This window comes from Oreochromis aureus, linkage group 6 (assembly GCF_013358895.1).
Source record: "Oreochromis aureus strain Israel breed Guangdong linkage group 6, ZZ_aureus, whole genome shotgun sequence".
Taxonomy (NCBI): domain Eukaryota; kingdom Metazoa; phylum Chordata; class Actinopteri; order Cichliformes; family Cichlidae; genus Oreochromis; species Oreochromis aureus.
The window spans coordinates 24,288,098-24,303,035 of NC_052947.1; the positions used below are offsets into that span (position 1 = coordinate 24,288,098).

General features: G+C 40.9%; 1 protein-coding gene across 1 annotated transcript; it reads left to right on the forward strand.

Moving 5' to 3' along the window:
• The first annotated feature begins 1,654 nt into the window (after positions 1–1,654).
• LOC120440762 lies at positions 1,655–6,828 on the forward strand. The gene is made up of 6 exons (XM_039613974.1): positions 1,655–1,818; positions 4,107–4,252; positions 4,336–4,391; positions 4,560–4,673; positions 6,149–6,247; positions 6,432–6,828. Exons 1-6 carry the CDS (start codon positions 1,702–1,704, stop codon positions 6,599–6,601), a joined length of 702 nt encoding a protein of 233 aa, XP_039469908.1. The 5' UTR covers positions 1,655–1,701; the 3' UTR covers positions 6,602–6,828.
• Positions 6,829–14,938: the final 8,110 nt, after the last annotated feature.

Genomic DNA, 14,938 nt, shown 5'->3' on the forward strand with positions numbered 1-14,938 from the left:
AACTTTTTACTTTTGTGTTACTCGCAGCAACAACTCCACCTCATTGTTACACCATTTAAAAAACTCGGTTCTTTTCCTCAACATTTTGCCGCCACATTTCGAAGAGCCGGAAAGCAAATAAACGGCAGACAGAAATGAGGCAGGCCGAATCGTCTTACTTTACACGCATGCGCAGAACTGAAACGTAAGCGTTTTCAGCCGTTTGAATGTGGACGAACAACTGTGTGAAAACAAATGAAAACGCTATTGTGGACGCGGAGCGTTTTCAGACGAAAACGCAGTTTTCAAATTTATTCGGGCTAGTTTGGACGTAGCCTGTGTTTCTTTTCATTCCCTTTCGTTAGAGCCTCCAGCTACCAAGTCCATCCCAACATCTATTATTTTTCTTCATTGGTACTCCCAAAAGCTTGATTCTGTTCATCTGGATTTAGCGTTTTCAGTGGGAGAAACGTTTCGTCACTCATCCAAGTGACTTCTTCAGTCTCAGCTGACTGCAGGTTTGCATGAAACTAGCCCACTGAATGAGCAGTGGGCTGTGAGGTCAGTTCCTTGATCATTAAAAACGCTACGTCCAGATGAACAGAATCAACCTTTTGGGATTTACTTACCTGGATGACTGAGCATGCATCAAGACATTTATTGGTACTGATATGAGGACACTAGGCAGCACGGTGGAACGGTGGTTAGCACTGTTGCCGCACAGCAAGAAGGTCCTGAGTTCAATTCCACCATCAGGCCGGGGTCTTTCTGTGTGGAGTTTGCATGTTCTCCCCGTGTTTGCGTGGGTTCCCTCCGGGTACTCCGGCTTCCTCCCACCGTCCAAAGACATGCAGCTTGTGGGGATAGGTTAATTGGAAAATCCAAATTGCCACTAGGTGTGAATATGTGAGTGCGAATGGTTGTCTGTCCCTGTGTGTTAGCCCTGCGACAGACCGGCGACCTGTCCAGGGTGTACCCCGCCTCTTGCCCTATGACAGCTGGGATAGGCTCCAGCGACCCTGAAAAAGGATAAGCGAATGGATGGATGAGGACACTATTAGGCTGAAAGACAGTCTATTTTTATTTTTATTCCATTTAACTTTTTATTGTATTACTTTCAATAAAGTGTTCTTTTTTGTCATGGAAACCATCTCTCTTGCCAGGATGTGTTTTCAAACCCAGGTAGCTTTTAATTTAATTGGTTACATTTACATGTCAATCTTTTTATTTCCTAGGGGTGAAATTCCCTTAGGTGGCATTGGTAAATGGTAAATGGACTGGTTCTTATATAGCCCTTTTGTACTCTTCTGAGCACTCAAAGCGCTTTACACAACTTGTGCATTCACACCCATTCGCACAAGCACATTTTCTTGGTGCTTTCTAACTAACATTCACACACCCGTTCATTCTCCCATGGATGCATCGGAGAGTAATTTGGGGTTAGTATCTTGCCCAAGGATATTTGGCATGCAGCCTAGGGGAAGCCAGGAATCGAACCTCCAACCTTCCGATCAGTAGATGACCTGCTCTACCATTATCGCAACGTATTTAAATAACCCCCCTGACTGTACTGCCACAGAGTAAATATTTCTGTTATGTTCTTCTAAGTACAATTACAACACATAAGTAAACAATTGAGCAATACTTCACCTAAACTGGGCTGAGTCTCGTATATCTAGAACACACTTCAGAGTCTGAAGCCACACTATCAGCAGATGAGCCATGATGGAGTTTGTTCACGTTGCTGTAACTGTGCTCGGTCTTCTGTCTCTTGGACACTCAGCTCCTGTGACAAGCTGTGAGAATCTAATCCAGCCTCGTGAAATCCACGGAAATCAGGTCAGACTCTCTCCTATCTCACCTTTCACTTATCGCTTTCTGCACATATACGCTGAGTAAAATAAGTTTTGAACACGTCACCAAATTTACATGAAATTCACACCTGATGTGGGTAACCACCCATCCAGTCCACACATGCAAAGAAATCAAACCATCGATATCCATAAATTAAGCTATGTGTAATAATAAGAGGAAAAGTATGTGTATGCATGTGTAATGTATATATAGACACGTGTGTGTGTGTGTGTGTGTGTGTTCTTGTCTAGCTATCTTTGTGAGGACCAAAATCTGCATTCTACTATACTTGTGAGAACCAGCAGTCACTTGTGAGGACACACAACCCGGTCCTCACATTTTTGAAGGCATTTAAAGCCATTTTTGAGGCTCAAAACGTGGTTTTAGTGTCAGGGTTACAATTAGGTTATGGTTAGGTTTAGGGTAAGGGTTAGGGTTAGGCATTCATTTTTAATGGTTAGGGTTAGGGTAAGGGGCTAGGGAAACCATTATGTCAATGAGGGTCCTCACTAAGATAGCTGAACGGGGTTGTGTGTGTGTGTGTGTGTGTGTGTGTGTGTGTGTGTGTGTGTGTGTGTGTGTGTGTGTGTGTGTGTGTGTGTGTGTGTGTGTGTGTGTGATTTACATTGCTGTGCTTGAGAGCCACCATCTACTGGAACCAAATTCCTTGTATGTGTCTGCACATATACTTGGCCAATTAACACGATTCTGATTCTGATTCTGATTCTGAAAAGTATTGAACATAGAGGAAGGTGCAAAAAGGCATGGAAAGTCATGACACCAGCTGAAATCTATCAGCAATTACAAAGCAATCCTGCCCCCTAGTGCAAATTAATGTCAGCTGGTTCTATTCTAACTGATGGCCTATAAAAAGTTGTCTCATTACCAAGGTGTCACACAAGAAACATCTCATGATGGATAAAACCAATCCATCAGAATTGCTAAACTAGTAAGTAGCAAGTAAGTAAATTTTATTTATATAGCACATTTCACAGATAAAAATCACAAAGTGCTTCACAATTAAATCAAAAATACAAATAAAATAATATAAAACAGTGAAAAATTTAATTAAAAGCTCGTTTGTGTAAAAATGTCTTCAGCTGCTTTTTAACGGAGTCAGTGGAGTCTAGACAGCGTAAAGACAACGCCAGGGAATTCCACAGCCTTGGTCCCAGTGCCTGAAAAGCCCGATCCCCATGTGTTTTAAACCTAGTATGTTTCAGATCCAACATAACCAGAACGGTTATGTTGGATCTGAAGGTTCCAGTGAGCACTGTTGGGGCAGGAGAGAACATAATTTCACCATAAACCGGCCAGGACCAGCTGCTCCCCGACAGTTTTCAGACAGTGGAGTGAAAAGAATTATCAGAAGAGTTGTCCAAAAGCAAAGGAGCACTTGCGAAGAGCTACAAAAAGACGTGGAATCAGCTCATCTGCCATGGCCTGTATGCACGCTCACCATACAAGCCGCCATTGCTGAAGAAAAAGCATGCTAAAGCACGTTTAAAGTTTGCTGAACAACATTTAGACAAGAAATACTGGCAGAATATACTCTGGTCAGTAGAGACCAAAACTGAACTGATGCCTTAATACACGCCATGTCTGGAGGTCAAAAGGCACTGCATACCACCCCAAAAACAATATACCAACAGTGAAGTCTGGAGCTGGGAACATCACAGTATGGGGCTGTTTTTCGTCATGTGGCACTGTAATGTTTCATATAAATGGAGGAAGATGAATGGAAAAATGTTCTGCTAGCATCTACCAGGATATTGAAGATGAAATGACCTTTCAGCAAGACGATGATCCAAACACAAAGCCAAAGAAGCTGCTAGAATGACACAGCCAATCACCTGACCTGAATCTAATTGAAAATCTATAGATATAATTAAAGTTTAGAGTTCATAGCAGGGCTCACAGAACGTTCAGAATTTGAAGACCATTTGTGTAGAAGAATGAACCAAAATCACACCTGAGCGATGCCTGCGGCTAGGAGGCGTCTTGAAGTTGTCATTACCAACAAAAGCTTTTGCATGAAGTATTAAATGCAATTTCAGTAAGCGTGTTCAATACTTTTTCCTTCTTTCATTTCTCAATATTACACATAACATCTATGGTTTGATTTCTTTGCATGTGTGGACTGGCTGGATTGTTACCAACATCTAGTGAGAATTTTATGTCAATAGCACCTTTAGAAATATATGTACTGAGAAATTTGGTGATGTTTTCAATACTTATTTTACCCCCTGTATATTATACACCATCTGTTTCAGCTGGTGGGAAAATGGACACAAATAGCAGAGAGCACAGGCATACCTCAATTCAAAGTGCTGACGAAGATGCCTCTGGAGACCGCCTGGATGAACATCACTGCTGCCAACGAGGCTAATACGTTCAATAATCTCTACGTTCACAAAATGTAATAAAAATGATAAAGCCTGAAGTGATACTGTTTTCAAGTAATGTGAATTTAGAAATCTCTTTAATTTTATCTTTTAAAAGGAGGGGCATGTGTTTCACACTGAAAACCAACATGACTTTGGTTAACAACAGTATGGGTGAGTATTAGTGAGGGAACAAACATTCGATGACCAGATTTAGACTTTGATTTAGACTTTGGATCTAGCATTGCCACAACACTTTTAGTATATATCGATTGGTGTGTATTACCCTTACCAATGCTAAAAGAATATGAAGTGTGGCCATCATCTGTCATCTGTCCACAGTGCACAATTACCTATATTCTGCTGTCCTGCTGAATACTGGCTGTCCTGACTGCCTTGTTATCTACTCAAATAACACCGTTGGAAGAACCACAGTTAAAGCTCTCCATCTCCTGAGTAAGAACAATGACACACCTAAATAATGTAATGTCAAAGTACTTAAGTATTTTTTTATGACACGCCGGCCACTAATTTCCAAAATAAAACAATGACTAATCATTGAACAGTGGTTTCCACTGTTCTACGGCTTAATAAATCGGAACACTGCCCTTTGAAATACCAGTTACAAATAACACTTGCCAGTTAAAGGCATATTAGGAAATGTTTTTTTTAAGAAAAAGAATAAAACATCTAAAAACGTGCAGTGCTGTGAAAATGTATTTGCACCCTTCCTGGTTTCTCTCTATTTTATATATTAGTCACACTTGGATATTTCAGATCATCAAATACATTTTTAGATCAGACAAAGATAACCCAAGCAAATAGAAAACACAGTTCTTAAAAGAATATTTCATTTACATGGCACTGTGTGAAAAGGAAATTGTCCCTAAACCTAATAACTGGTTAGCAAGAACTGAAATCAAGCGTTTGCAATGATTGGCACTGAGTCTTTCACATCACTGTGGAAGAATTTTTAAAAAACTCTACTATGTAGAATTCCTTCAATTCAGCCGCACTGGATGGACGTGACAAAACGTCGGGATGTTACGCCTCGGGAGTGAGAACGGGCTCGCTTATTACAGAAGAAAGTGATACGAATGATTCATAACGTTAAATGTAGAAAACATACAAATAAATTATTTATAAAATCGAAATTATTAAAATTAGGAGATTTAGTGAAACTACAGACTCTATTAATTATGTTTAAGGCTAAAAATAATATTTTGCCTTTTAAGTTACAAAGATTATTTTTAATGTGTTCGGGGGGAGAAGACAGCAGAAGAAATTTTATTTTAAGCATCAGCTAGCTAGGACTACACAAAGATTAATGAGTCCAACGGTTAGGGGTATACGACTGTGGAACTCTTCATTATAATTTAAAGAATTGTATAAATTTACATTGTTTTAAAAAGTGTTACATGTCTAAAACTTTAACTCAATATGAAGAGCGTGAACGAAATTGGAGTTAATTGAAAAAGGATCCATTATTTTTTGCCCCCATTTATTTTTTGCCTCATTTTATTTTATTTACTTATCTTTTCTCCTTGTTACTATGTGGAGTGGTATATTCTGATTGTAAATTTGTTGTTTGGTTTGCGTTAGGACCGGAGATAAATGTTAGTTTGTTCCTTCATTTTTGGTGCCCACTTGCGATATAAGTTTGTAGATAGGGGGCAGGGTTTAATAAGAATACTTTCTTCTTCCTGCTCCTTTTCACACATGGTTGCAGTGCTTTACCGATAGAAAGTGTGGTTGGTTTGTCTGAAAGAACTAACTGTGGAAACTGTTGTACCAAGTGTGAAATAAATAAATAAATAAATAAAATGAACGGATTTTAAAAGCCATTCAGAGGTGGCCTTGCTCATGTGCTCATGGCCACAAATTCTCCTTCAATATCATGGTTCCTTCTGTCTACTTTTTCTGTCTCTCAGGTAGGAGAGTTAAAGTGTCTGCTGCTGAGCTGGAAGAGTTTACAAAGCAGGCAGAGTGTCTGAACCTAGAATCCCCTGCTATCTTGGATTCAGAAAAAGGTATGAACCTTTATATAATATGAAAACCTAGAAACTGCAGTTGAACTGAATGTTACTTCTTCAATCTAATATTACCTTTATGCTCTTTATATTTTTGTAACCGCCATGTTTGATAAATTCATAGATTAATCAAATTTATTCTTTCTCACATGAATGAACTTTATTTACAAATGTCTTCTTGCAGGGTTTTGCCCAGATCCAGCACTCACCCCAGGAACTAAGACTATTGATCTGACCGTGAACAACATAACGCCCGATGAGCTCAACCTATTGGAGAAGCTTTTCACTGAGAGTGGAATGAAGACCATTTTGGACACGGACCAAAGTAGTGTGGATCTATTCAAGGAAGACTGAAGTAGTCATAAATGTCACTAAGCCATTCTTCTCTGACCTCTGGTGTTAACACATTTTCTAAATCTAAAGCTTACTTGATCTCTTTGTCTGACCACTCTCTGTAAACCCTAGAGCCATGCTATGTTAAATGTTACTCAAATCAACTGTCTTACCCATTCTGATGTTCCGATTTGAGCTTCAGCAGGTTATCTTGCGTCTTCATGCTTAAATAAACGGAGTTGCTGTCATTTGATTGGCTGAATAGAATGAAAGAGCAGATGGACTGGTGTACCTTACAAAGATGCCTGTCAGTGCTTATTATCTAGCAAATAATAGCAGCCAAGGAAGCAGTTAATTAAAAAAATGAGTTGAAGAGAAGAATGTCCATACCTTTGTTTAATTAAGTTTATTCCTGTACATACATCTGCTCATGAGTCATGTATATACATTTACTGTCTCTCAGACACACACGCACACATACGACCACTCAAGATTATATAAAAAGGACTCATTTTTTGTGCAGGATTTCATCACAGTCAGATCTACATCGGAACATTTGCTTCTGCAAACATCATGCACACACACACCACAAATATGCATACGGCCCTATGCCTCGCTTTACACAGAACAGTTCAAAGTATAGAAAAGTGACAGATGAACCGACAGGCAAACCAGCAGTAATCAAGTGAATTTGGGTCTTTTAACATAAAAAGGCTAAATCTGTTTTTTGTTGGTGCATGTGCTTCCTTCACTTTTCTAAATAGGAAAACCACAGAAAAGTTAGAAAGGTTATTCTTCTTTTCTCAGGGATATTTCCAAATCTTCAAATGCATCGTTTAGCAATTACTCAAAGTAACGTGTGACGTGTGTACTATATGCGACACCCTGGTGTAACAGTGAGATTTTGCTACATTTTGGGGCTTTTCAAAATCTAGTGCAATCCCCTGAGTGTGATCCATGCAATCACCAGACCTCAGTGAACAAAAACTAAGTGGCTTAGCTCAAATTCTTGACATACATAACCTCAGTCTTCTTATGCTTTCACAAAGGTGTGCGGAGCAGGGAAAGACAATTATGCAATCTACTCAAAAAGGCCTTCTTTCAGATTTCCATCTGTTCCTCTCTTTGTCAGTGATAAACATATGCAAGATATGTGATGTGCTTCATGTTGTGATCTGTGACATGGAAACATTTGTTGAAGTAACCATCATGAAGCAGGATTACAGGCTAAATAACTCACTCAGAAACAAGGCTTCATAATTAATATTTTATCACAAAGTGAACTCCTCTGGGGCTGAAAAATCCTGCTAACACTGAACTGCCACCGGCTGCAGCTCCTCATATGACCACCTGAGGCAGGCTCCAAAAGACCTTTTAACCATGTTTGCGGCACTCAAACCTTTTTGGAGTGTTTTTAAGGAATTTACGTGACAAATAATAACTGCTTATTATTTAGCAGGTATTTCTGCTAAATATGGCCTATAAATGCTCCTTGCTTGTCAGGCTAGCTGATAACTATAGATGATATAAAGAATGGACATAGCTTCCAGACCTGAAAAAAAAATGAAGCCAGTGTGGAAGAGCCATAAACCTGCACTCAGTTGTGATTTAAAACAAAAAAAAGAAGAGAGACAGAGTTCAGGTCCTATAGAAGTCTTTTGAAAAACCGCAATCTAATCAGACCTGTATACACACTTTACTACTTAATTTCTTATTCACTCACTTTAAATCATGCTGAATACAATACGGAGTGCATTTTGTTACTTCCCTTTGAGGTCCGTTACTGGTGTTCACTAACTTCTGCTGGAAAGAGCGGCATGTTTACATGTTAGCAGACTGTGTACAGTCTGAACTTTTTCTCTGAAAACAACTGGTTCAAACCAGACTGACAAGGAACGGTGACAGTGAACCAAAGCAGTAATGCTTTCAGGACAGAAAACCACAACAACTCACTGGAAGACAAAAACGCCTCATAGAACAGAGTAGGGCTGATAACGTCTTTACACATATTAGACCTGCTTCATCTCCTTGTTGAGATTCTCCATACTATATTGAACGCCCAAATCCTGCTTCATGACACAGATCACTTGTACCACATAACACCTCACAAAGTGGAACTCTTATTCTTTATGTTCATCTCGAGTAAGTTTACATCTAAGACAGAATATCTGCCTTGTACACATCCACATCCTTTAGACACGAGTAAGCCAAGGTCAGCAGATAATCAACACCTTTACTTGGCCTCTCTTATGTACAAAGCGATTGTGTGCTTTAGTCACGACACAAGACCCCAGAGAGAAATAAAACAACCAAGGCATTCCTTTGCAGTTACACAAAAGATGCTTATTTCACCAATGCACGCTCACATTTTTAAATTACTTAAACAAAAAGATTGAAGTATTTTTTTTTCCATTACCAAAGAAGAGTATCCTGTGTTTGATTTGTCCAATTTTGGTTATTTTTTTGCTTATGTTTGACACACATACAAAAGTTTTGCAAACATTGTCCGTCTTTTCTTTCAACAAAACAGAAAACAAACCTTCAAATGCTAAAAACAAAGAAAACAAGAAAACAAAACAAGCTTTTCTTCAACACCGGTGGCCGTCTCTTCAAGAGTCAGCCCACCACATGGACACACGTTTAAAACAAACTGTTCCACGTAATCTGTGTAGCATAAAGACCCATTCATACAGTACAGTCAGAGTGTGTGATTGTCACTGGGTTAGGTTGATGCACAGTGAAGTGACGTGAAAAGAGGCCAGAGGACGCCTGGTATTTGAATAGTGACATTGAGTTCAGCTGTTTTGCCACTGGCCCAACATGTTCCGCAGGACCCCACGTTCCGCTACAGCGTTGATTTGGATGAAGGCTCTATTGAAGTTCAGTGTTGTGTTGCTTCCTCTGCCTTTAACAAATCAAAAGCACCAAACCAACTGTTACAAATGCACTGGCGTGTATTTTTTGCAGGGGAAGTTGGTGGTGTAACATATGAAAGTGTTTTATTGATTGTTTTTTTTTAAAATCATGGTCTGTCTGTGCCATGTGCTTCGGTTAGGGAACATAAAAGTGACACATTTCCAATCGTGGCTCCCAGAACTCAATTTGAGAGTCTAGTCTCCAGGTATAGTTCCAAAGACCAATAAAATTGCCCACGGCTGGTTCTCCCCTCACATCCCATAGGCTGATATAAGTTTGCCCAGCTGGCCAAGGTTCAGTGGTAATGTCACTCCCCCCAAAAAAAAAGTATGGGGCTGCTGGATTTGTAAACAAGGCTGGAGATTTGTTATAGGGAATGGGTCCAAGAGAAAACAGGGAGAATAAATGTAAACAAATGCTGGAGTATTTAAGGAAGTGTAATTATTTGGGAACTTTACAGCCATCATGATTCTGTGACAGCGGCGGGCAGCAGAGGAAGTTTCAGATCAGCTGTAGTCAGGCTAGTCCGGTCTGAAGATCGGGACCTTAGGTAGGAATTCTATTAGGATTACCTGCAGGGGATAGAACAAAAGGCTCTCAGTAGTGAGTCAGGGATGTTTCAACAAGATTTAAGCCCTTTTTCCCCCCCCAATTAGTACCTCCTTGGATCGACTTGACGCGTACCTGCTGCTCTGTCTGTGGCTTTTCGTTAGACACGGGCACCACGGTGTTGTTTCTGTGTAACAGGTACTTAAAAAAGTACCCGGTAACAGGTACTATCATCTAATGAAAACCCCTAATAACCATGTCAGGCTGTGCTGAGCCGACCCGAGTAGGTACTGATGGAAAAGAGCTATTAGTGGAAAAAAAAACAAACCCTCACTTCACGTGGAGAAGTTTGGCCACAGCGTTTATATCAAAACAGCCATCGTCTCACGTCTAACTGGGTCACAGATGCAAACCTGTGCAAGCCTATTTGTTTACTTCTGAGTACCAACTTAACTAAGCAGACCGTGCTAAAGTTACTTTTTCTGAAATACAAAAAAACCAAGCAGGCTACCCATGGCTATACGCAAAGCTATGAAAAAGAGGAACTGGCTGATGGATAAATGGCTATTGTGTTAGCATTACGAGGAAGCCAGATATATTAACAGATAACGACCACAGAATATTACATTTTGTGTATCTTTACAAGAATCAATATGCTGCGTTTATATTTAGAAGTGCACGTCAGCCTCTTCTAAACACAATTAAACTGGCACAGAATCGGATGAAGGAGCTGAAAGCCGGCTGGATAAACAACATCTGTATATAGAAGTCCAGACACCACGACACAAAATTGATAATGTCAGTAATAAGAAATGCTAATACTAGTAGGTTAAACTAATTTGTAATATTTTATTAATGGACAACACAAGACAAGGTGGTACACAACCACTAGCCAGGGCTGTGGATTGCAGGAGCCCTATTTACTCAACAACTAAATGTACTCAATTACAAAGTTTTTTTTACCCCTTTGTTTTGGACTAACTGAGCCACAATGTGCTACAGTAATCAATCAAAGACATGCAAGCATATGTAGCAGATTTCAAACGGTTGACTGCGTTGTGACGACAGACACAGACTGGCTGGAAACTGGATTTATTTCTAAAACACAAAGTGGAGCAGCAAAATCAGTGTCACACAGCAACAGCACGCCTCTGCTCATCCCAGTGTGGAGTCCATGCAGCACTGCTTACAATATATAAAAGAAAATACAATCTATCAAAACAACGGTGTGGTTTTTCTCAACAGCCACATTTAAATCAAACGTTATAGTGGGGTAAAACAGAGACAAAGATGAAGCAAGGTGCAGTCAAAATAAGCCACTAATAATAACTTATAATATTCAAATTCCACTAAGATGGATCAAATACACAATACATATTCAAACAACTTTAACTTTTACCAACATGGCTGAAAATGCGATTCAGTGTGCAGCCTCAGATCATGAACTCATTATACACAGAAAACAAAAACTATACATTTAAACATACCTAAAACACAAAGTGGAGCAGCAAAATCAGTGTCACACAGCAACAGCACGCCTCTGCTCATCCCTGTTTAGCACAAGTAAGGAACACATAAACGGATGGTGTAACAGATAAAAGGCAGTTCCAATTACTATTTTCTTCGTTCAAAGTAATCAAAAACACTTTGGGAGCTTTAACCCAAAAGAACTAATACTTATTAAAGAAAAATACACCAAATTTAAGCGTATAATTTAATACAGGGAGAGGAGCTACAGAGAGTGTGCCTCACCAGTGTGGAGTCCATGCAGCACTGGCTGGGAACCCCCACACATGCAGCATGTTTACAAGTGGTGTCACACTGATTAATGCCTCACTTCAACAGTGACATGTGGAACCTTAGTTTTACAAAAATTAAATTTACACAATAAAAAAAAATAAAATAAACTATATACAATACAGTTTTGAGAATGTTCACACTCAGTATACTATATCCCAGCTACATACTTCCCCCTGAACTTCTCAAAACTCGTTAGGTAAGGGTGAGCAACTGAGCATTGCAAATAACAATTTGTTACTGTCAGTGATCCGCAAATTTACTACTCGGTGATACATGCAACAAATGTGTCTCCCAACTCATGGGGAGAGTAAACAAAAGAAAGCTGGCCAGACCCCCTAATGTTTACTCGCAAGAGAAAGTGCCTTGTACACTATCTTGAACAAACAATACAATGACAGCTACTATGTAATGAATATTACCCTGAGCTTGAAACAATCTCAAAATAAATGTTAACATCCAACATGAAGATCACCTAATATATGGAACAAGTAGTCCTCACAGAAATAGATTCTTGGCAAAGCTGCTGACCACATTGCCTGTTTGTAGATTCCTTTGTGTCATGTTTTGGATCAGCCTATTCACAGGCTTCACCATTCGGCCCACTCTCGTTCTGATCTCACCCACTGGTTTACTTTGGGGCACACTGCCAGGTTTCTTGAGGCTCCCAACCTCACTGGCTGGCTGACTTTCAGGATAACTTGTACTCGGTGGTGCTCTTTCTTCAACTAGGGTAGCGCAAATCCTGCTGCCATTGTCATCATCTACTTCAAGGTAAGCTGCTACTTCATTGTCAGCACTGTGACTGTCCTGATGCTCGTCATCATCAAACTGCGCACAGATACTGTCCCCAACACTGTCACTCTCTTGGGGTCCTCTAAGAGCTGGGACACAATCATCTGCCATCTTAGCTACCCAGTGGGCTGTGCGTTCAGTACAGTCAACCTCAGAATCAGCAACAGGAGATTCTCCATCAGATTGACTCTGCTCCTGGCCGAGTTCTGATTCACTGGCAAAAGACATCTCTGGTTCACCCTCAGATTCAATGGGCAGGAAATTAGCTTGCAAGAGCAAGTTCCTATGGACAACTTTCTCCTGTCCACTCTTGGTATTCCTGATGCGATACGTATGGCATGTGGGGTTCTTGGAGACCACAGTGTAGATGGTCGACTCCCATCTATCAGCTAACTTCCTACGGCCCCGCTCGCCCTTGTTTGCCAAAAGAACACGATCCCCTTCCTCAATGTCAGCACCTTTCTGCTTTTTGTTATACAGGTCTGTTTGACGCTGCTGACTGATTTTGGTGTTAGTTTGAGCCAGTGTGAGTGCTTCTCTGAGGTCATCTCTCATTCTTTTCACATAACTGTCATAATCTGCTACATCATTGTCCCTTGCAACATTGTGGAACATGACATCCACTGGTAACCTGGGGACACGCCCGTACATTAGGAAGAACGGTGCATAGCCAGTGGACTCATGAGCAGTACAGTTGTAGATAAAAGTCAATGTCTGTAGCATTTGAGGCCACTTGTGTTTCTCCCTTGGAGGTAAGGCTCTGATCATATTTCCCAAGGTTCTGTTAAACCTTTCAGTGTGACCATTACCCATAGGGTGATAAGGTGTCGTTCTTGACTTTTGCACTCCAGCTACCTGCAGCAACTCTTGAATCAACTCACTCTCAAAACTGGCACCCTGATCTGAATGGATCCTTTGAGGGAAGCCATAGACGCAAAAATATCTGTCCCACAACTGACGCGCAACTTGTTTTGCCGTCTGATCTGAACACTGGAAAGCATGGGCCATCTTGGTGAAGTGATCAGTCACTACTAAAACATCCACACTCTTGCCTTTGTGATCTTCTGCGGACCAGAAGTCTATGCAGACAAGCTCAAGAGGACTGGTAGTTTTAATACTTTCTAGAGGGGCCCTTCCTTCAGGTTCAAGTGTCTTACTGATAACACGTTTACAGCACTTGACATGCTCACGGATGTCATGCTCCATGTTGATCCAGAAAAATCTCTGCCTAGCTAGATACAGAGTTCTGCTTTGACCCTGATGGCCAGCATCATCATGGACACCTGACAGGACTTGACTGATTAATGTGGATGGAGTCACATATTGATGGCGTTTTTTGCCAGTGAGCAGGTCTTTACTCACTCTGTACAGAATACCATCCAGCATTTTCAATTTCTCCCACTGTTTCATTGTCTTTTGCACTTTATGTGACAGGTGAGCTCTTTCTCTACGTGATGGGCGCCGACCACGTATGACAAACGGAATGACTTGAGACAGTGTCACATCTGCTCTCTGCTCCTCCTGTAGCTCCTGAAGTGAGAAGGCAGACAAGGTGTTCTGGCCTAGTGAGGGAAGCCGATCTAGCTCTTGAGACAACCAGGAGATTGCTCTCTGTTTTGGACCTTGGTCCCACTCAGTGTGACCTGTGAAAACTGCGGAAACTTCATCATTAGTCAGGGAACAACATCCTAGACTCTCTGCAGGGGCTAAACACTCAACACTTTGGTGGTTGGCACTGAGCCTGAATGCATCCTGAACTGAGATTTCCTTGACTTGTTGTGACTCCTCTAACAGAGTTGCATAGGGTTCACTCATGAGTCTCTGACTAACACAGTTATGAATGAACGGCTGCCTGCTCAGTGCATCTGCAACGACATTTTTACTGCCAGGAATATACTTGATGCTGAAATTGTAGGGGGACAACTTTGACACCCACCTTTGTTCACATGCATCAAGCTTAGGCTTTGTGAGAATATATGTTAGAGGGTTATTGTCTGTCCAGACTGTAAAGCTATGCCCCTTCAGCCAGTGGCTAAATTTGTCACAGACAGACCACTTTAGTGCCAGAAACTCAAGACGATGGGCGGATAGTTTCTCTGTGCACGGGTGAGGGCCTTGCTGGCAAATGCAACAGGACGTGCTTTACTCTCGCCCTCTTGGACCTGTGACAACACAGCACCCAAACCGTCCTGTGAAGCATCTGTTGACAAGATAAATGGTTTGTTGAAATCAGGGTGAGCAAGCACAACGGAGCCAAGGAGTGCAGCCTTCAGGTGTTCAAACGAGTCAACATGTTCCTTT